This window comes from Boleophthalmus pectinirostris, unplaced genomic scaffold (genome assembly GCF_026225935.1).
Source record: "Boleophthalmus pectinirostris isolate CB_2022bp ecotype Guang Dong unplaced genomic scaffold, ASM2622593v1 HiC_scaffold_14, whole genome shotgun sequence".
Classification (NCBI taxonomy): Eukaryota; Metazoa; Chordata; class Actinopteri; order Gobiiformes; family Gobiidae; genus Boleophthalmus; species Boleophthalmus pectinirostris.
Window position 1 is genome coordinate 35,013,093 of NW_026571047.1, and position 6,809 is coordinate 35,019,901.

At 42.3% G+C, this 6,809-nt stretch overlaps 1 protein-coding gene across 1 annotated transcript; it reads right to left on the reverse strand.

The window, feature by feature from the left end:
* Nucleotides 1-535: 535 nt before the first annotated feature.
* On the reverse strand, nt 536-6,036 carry timm23a (translocase of inner mitochondrial membrane 23 homolog a (yeast)). Its single transcript, XM_020929424.2, is given in 8 exon segments — nt 536-805; nt 2,934-3,044; nt 3,155-3,213; nt 3,324-3,408; nt 4,131-4,224; nt 4,435-4,493; nt 5,632-5,704; nt 5,707-6,036. Coding segments are annotated over 8 exon segments (630 nt in total). The 5' UTR covers nt 5,737-6,036; the 3' UTR covers nt 536-686.
* Between the last annotated feature and the right edge of the window lie 773 nt (nt 6,037-6,809).

Genomic DNA, 6,809 nt, shown 5'->3' on the forward strand with positions numbered 1-6,809 from the left:
GAGAGAGGGGGGCGTGTCCGTAAGCAGAGTTTGAAAAGGGCCCAGGAGCGATGTGGCTACAGAAGAGTCTGACCAAGTGACTGAAGAACGCACAAATGTGTACAGGAGAGTTTTGTCATGTTTATGTATTAAGGTCAGATTTGAGCTGTAGAGGGGAGAATACATGACTGCTACGGCTGATTATTCGTTCATTTTCCTGTTTTATCTGGTGCATCTCAAGACTTAATGACACTATAGGTTTACGGTTCACTGGGAGAGTCCGGATTATTGTTATTGTGACAGAAGTTTTAAAAATTACAGTTTATCAAAGTATTTATCAGTGACAGGAGTGACCGAACGACCACAGAATCAGTCTTCATTTTGTCTGGTTGTTGGCCCCGCCCCTTCGAGCGGGTGTGTCTGTGGCCCCGCCCCTTCGAGCGGGTGTGTCTGTGGCCCCGCCCCTTCGAGCAGGTGTATGTATCTGGCCCCGCCCCTTCGAGCCCCGCCCCTTCGAGCAGGTGTGTCTGTGGCCCCGCCCCTTCGAGCAGGTGTGTCTGTGGCCCCGCCCCTTCGAGCAGGTGTATGTATCTGGCCCCGCCCCTTCGAGCGGGTGTGTCTGTGGCCCCGCCCCTTCGAGCAGGTGTGTCTGTGGCCCCGCCCCTTCGAGCAGGTGTAAGTGTCCATGTGCAGAAGTCCCGGTCGGGTCAGTAGAGCCGGGACGGGGCAGAGGAGCCCGTCAGATGGTCCCAGTTGTTGTAAAGCGCGTAGGCCCCGGACAGAGCGAGCCCCACGAGCCCGCCGCGCGCCGCTCCCCTCAGACCACCTGCAGGGGGCGCAACAAAGACGACAGGTCAGAGGAGGCAGCTGAGTAAACACGACACAAACAAGAGAAGAAACACAGGAACAAACACGACCACAAAGTGAAACGAGACAAATATAAAAGCAGGAACCTGGAGAGACGGGACGCACAATGAATTTATATAAAGACAAAGAGTTTGATCTGACTTTTTTACAGAGAAATAACATAAAATACTAAATCTTGAGCTCAAACTCTCTTCTCTTTTCTGCTGCTGTTTCATAAAAATCCTGATCATCTAAAGAACTGGATGAATTGACTAAGACACAATCGACTCTACAGCCCGACTCTGAATAAAACTGGAGGATAAATGAGAAGGAAAACAATTCTAACATGGTCAAAAGAGGATTCTGCAAAATAAATATCCTTTAAAAATTGTATATTGATGTCCCCTCATCTGAAACACACATGTTTTAGTTCATTGATCTTTTATTTAAGTGCACATCTTGCTCTCCATATCCAGAAGAATCGAGAAAAAGACTAAAATCTGAACTGAAACTGACAAACTAATACAAGACTCACATTTAGAACATGTTTGTACAGATCTAAACTACAGGGTTAGATGTTTTTATGCAGAATAACACGGGAGATTTTGTTGTTTGTGGAGGAAAAGGTGGGACTTCTCACTGAAGCTTGTGTGATTTGGAGACTTGTGCATTAGTGCTGCCACCACAGACAGACGTGTAGCTTTAATAATATCAACTCTTCACTGAACGTCCAGGACTTTTTCACGAGCTAAAGTGAATTTTCCATGATTTTCCAGCTCCTACATGTGTAGAACTGATCAGACTTTTAGGTCTAAATCTGAAATGTGAAACTCTTTCCACTTATGGTTTGGGATTATAGTTTTTGAACATTTAAAATCCTGTCAGTGCATTTATTGTCGTCTCTTTAAAACAAAAGACTCAGATTAGGGACGGGCAATCGGTGAAATTTTCTTAATCGATCGTCGGAAGAATTAAGGATCGATTATCGATTAATCATGAATGTTTTTATATTAAATGATCATCATTATTATTACTATCTGCACTAATCTGCATAAATAAATTCAACTTTACGACATATAAACATAACGACTCTAGATCCACATCAGCTGTTTGACATTATAATGTGTTTAATTCAGTTTTGTTCAAATCTCACAGAAACAAAACTTAAAACCACATCACTAATTTACATAAACTAAGTGAAGATAAAACTCCAGCTCTTGTGTCGCTGATGTGGTTCAACTTGTGTTGGATTAAAAGACATGACTCAGGTGAATACAGGTCAGTGTGACCAGATTTGTGTTTGTCAAAACCAGGACAGCGTACGGGGGGAGGGGGGCGGGGCCTCGTCATCCACATTGAGCGACTCTCACCTGGAAAAACTTTTTCCCACTGGACACAGAAACATATGTGCTGCTTTATCCACTGTGCACATGGACTCACACTTGTCCCAACGCAACGGAAAGTGTGGAATTTCTTCTACAAATCATCGTTGCACATCGTTCGCGTTTGCACTTCAGTACACTGCAGACTGTTTGTGTCTCGCTCCTTCTGAGTGCAGAGAGCTTCACGTACTGACCCTGTTTGGTCACTCTACGCTACGCACAGCAACCTACATTCGGTTTGTCGATTAAAATGAACGTAATCGATGAAATTCTTAATGATCAATTATCGATTAATCGGCTAATCATGCCCATCCCTAACTCAGACGTTCACAAATAAGATCAGAACAGACTCATGAGAAGTGAACAGAACACTGGAGCGGAGGGAAAGACATGTGGGAACCCTGTAGTAAGTTTTCCAAAAGGACGACATTATTATAGAGCGACAGGAGGATTGGAGGAGGGTTGAAAGGGTAGACAGAAAACCTACTTTAATGATTCTGAGAAATTCAAGCGTTTCTGCTACACTTTATGTCATCTTTAACGCCGAGGTCTCTAAAAGCACGTTTAAAAGGGAATTAAAACCATAAAAATTCATAATTCATGCAAAACATCTAAATAAAGATACACGGGTGGCAGAAAGTACAGAGCGTCTCTTTAAAATGTGACTCAGTTTAGTTCCAGTCGGCATCGTTTTCACTTTCGTACAACATAAAATCAAAAACTCACTGGCAGATTTGAACAGGATCCCGGTCATGGTTCCAGCCGCGATCGTGTTGATGTCGTCTTCTGCTCCTCGCACTTTTTCTATGGCCACTCCGAACGCGCTGTACAACAGAGCTGCACACACACACAACACACACACAACACACACAGAGACAGATATTAACTAACGTCGCTGTGAGGGAGTGTTTCAGATAATCACGTTCATCCTGAGTTCTGATACTGACCCACAGAGCCCAGAGAGTTTGCCCAGGACGCCCCCTGCCTCGTCACCATGTTCAGGATCCTAAACACACACACACAAACACACACAAACACACACACACAGGCAAGTTCAGAGCCGAGTCTCATAATGAAACGTGTCTGATTTATGAACAGACTAAACCGGAGACTCACTGCACGTTTCTGGGTTTGGACCAGGCCATGTCTCTGGTTTCCTTCAGGCCCAGTCTGAAGCCGTTCACTGCCCCCAGAGCAGCTCCTGCGCAAAACAAACACAGCAAACACAATATTCAAATAAAACACGGATTAGTCTCACACAGAACTACAGTATAGACAGGAGAAAACTGCCACAGAGAGTTTTTTCCATGTGTTTACATTTAGAAACTGAATTACTAATGTTATTGTTATTATTATTATTATTATTATTAATATGTATAGTTGCTGTTAAAAAATTAATCTCCTTCGGGGTAATAAAATATTATCCGACAGAAGAAGAGTGAAGTTTTTTAACACTTCTTGAGAAGCTTTAGATTTAAAAACAGAGCAAAAATTAAATCCCACCACCAGGACTGATCGACACACAGCAGCAGATAAACTGTTTACGTCTCAACTCCAAACCTGAACAGAGTGACTGAAGAAACCACAATATCAGGACTATTTCAGGACTATTTCAAGACTAAACCAGGACTAAACCAGGACTAAACCAGGACTAAACCAGGACTAAACCAGGACTGAACCAGGACTGAACCAGGACTGAACCAGGACTGAACTAGGACTAAACCAGGTCTAAACCAGGTCTATTTCAGGACAAAACTAGCACAAAACCAGAACTAAACCAGGACTTGAGGCCTGAGTGAAGTGCCTTGCTCAAGGACACAGCATTAGTGTTCATGGTCATGGCAGGTCTCCAAATTCAAAGTGTTTTTTTTTGTTTTTTGTTCAAGTTTTAAACAGTTTTGTTAAAGTTTGCTGCTTCCTCACCGGTCATACAGGAGCCTCCGATGGTGAAAAAGGCCAACTCGAACCTCCCTCGGGTTTTATTCGCTCCGGTCGGTAAAATGAACTCATCTGTGTCCTGAAAACACAAAACTAATCTTCAGTAAAACTCTCAACACTGTCATTATGTCATTTGAAAAAGCTCAGATCATCCGCTCTTCTGTTTAACACGTTTTATCTCAGCGAGTTTAGACAGAACCACGTTTACAAAACACTGAAACTGTTGACTTTAAACACTTTAAACACACAGTTCAATCCTTGAGAATATTTCCACAGAGTCGGTTCTCACCTGGACCAGGTACCGAGGGTCGACGTTCAGGTACGGAGAGAGAGGACTCATCCCCGTCACTGAAACAGAGAGACAACACAAACACGTTACATATTTACATATTACACACACAAGAGTCAGTCTGCAGCTGTGATCAGTGAAGGAACAGAAATCTGGAACAACATCCAGCTACAATAAGAGACTCCACCACATTCAGAACATTTAAAACTAATTTGAAATGACGGCGTAAGAGAAAGCAGATCTGTGTCACCAGTGTTCTGCTCCTGTGTAAACGTCACTGTTGTGTGTCGTGTGAGTGTTTGTCTATTGTGACGACTTTTATGTTCTCACGTCTCTGTCTCTCTGAGCTGCAAGAACTACAGATGAAAGTCGCCTTCGGGTTAATTCTGACGTATTTACAAGTTTATGTTCATGAATATACACTGTCCTTTTAAATAAAATAAAAAAAACATGTTATAAATATAACAAATATTTATAACGTAAATGTACAAAACACTTCATCTGGTAACAAATTATTATTATTTTTTTATACTTTCAGAAATTACACACAATTATATTTAAATGAGAACTGAACCAGGTCTAAACCAGGTCTAAACCAGGACTAAACCAGGACTAAACCAGGACTAAACCAGGTCTAAACCAGGACTAAACCAGGACTACACCAGGACTACACCAGGACTAAACCAGGACTACACCAGGTCTAAACCAGGTCTAAACCGGGACTAAACCGGGACTAAACCGGGACTAACCGGGACTACACCGGGACTAAACCAGGACTACACCGGGACTAAACCAGGTCTAAACCGGGACTACACCGGGACTACACCGGGACTAAACCAGGACTACACCGGGACTAAATCAGGACTAAAACAGGACTAAAACAGGACTAAAACAGGACTAAAACAGGTCTAAACCAGGACTAAACCAGATCTAAACTAGGACTAAACTTGAGTATCATAAATGTAATTTGTTTCTGTGTTTTTAGTGTCAGATTTTTCTCTGACAAACACGTGAGTCGAGATTGAACAATGTCACGCGCTTTTTCCACTATTTTATTTATACCAAACATCCAAACCAACCCGGTGTGTCACAGTTTTTACTTTTATAAATATTTTCACCCAGACGTTTCCATAGTTACGCAATGTCCCGGAGTGTTCAGCATCGGGGCTACGGCGGTGGAACATGACGGGGACTTACGCGGGACTCCGGACAGCTCCGTGTTTGAATAGTCCGGGGATCCGCCGCTGAACAGCCCCCCCAGGCCGCCCTTAAAGCCCCCGCGCCCGCAGAGCTGTTATCCATCACCAAAAACACAAAAAAACACAAAAAATCCAACAAAACCAAAGACGCGAGGAGCCGGCGCCAAGCTAATGCTAACGCTAACCGCTAGCTCCCGATCACGAAATGTGGAGATTTCAATCGGATTTCCGCAAAGTCACTCCTCCAAACGCGCCGCAGTCCGAGGTCCGGGTTCGGGAAAAGCGGTACGGTTAAAAACTGAAGTGAAATCCCGGTCGTGAAGTGCGTAAATGTTCCGTTATAGAGCTTTAGTGCTCATGTTTGTGTGACCTCTGCGGCAGCACGCGTGTCCGCTCCTCCGCGCTGACGTCAGACGCACGGGCCGGAAGCGCAGCGCAATCACAAAAAATAAAAAATAAATAAAAGTGAATTATTTATTTTTTACATTTTAATCCACTGTGCAGCTAAATAATTATGAAACAATAAAAAGAAGCAACTCTGAAAGAAAAATAATTACATGTTAACAAAATATACAGTTCTCGGACTTTTATCAGCGCGTGAGTTGTGTGCTCCCATGTGTTAAGTAATTTTATTGGTTTTATTTATTTATTGCTATTCTGTGGTTTTGATCTTATTTTATTTTACGGGTTTTATATTTTAAGACTAATATCATTAAATCTGAACTTTATTTTATTATTATATTAATTGTATATATTTATATTAATTATATATTATATTATATTTTATGACATTTTATGATATTATATAATATTATATTATATTATATTACTGTGTATTTGTGCAGCCCTTTGGATAATAATGGAGAATGAGGCTGTAAATATCGGAAATGAGGAAATGAAAAAGATCTGTGCAGAAATATTTTACTGAACGTGACAAACTCCTGCGTGTGTGCGTGTGTGCGTGTGTGCGTGTGTGTGTGTGTGTGTGTGTGTGTGTGTGTGTGTGTGTGTGTGTGTGTCCACCAGAGGGCAGCAGATCACTGACACTAACTCGCTCAGACCGAGGAGCCAGACCCTCACGAGACTTGGTTTAGTCCTTTTTCAGATCCGGTTTAGTCCTGGTTTAGACTTAGTTTAGATTTTTTGTTTGTTTGTTTGTTTCCTTTTCTTTCTTTT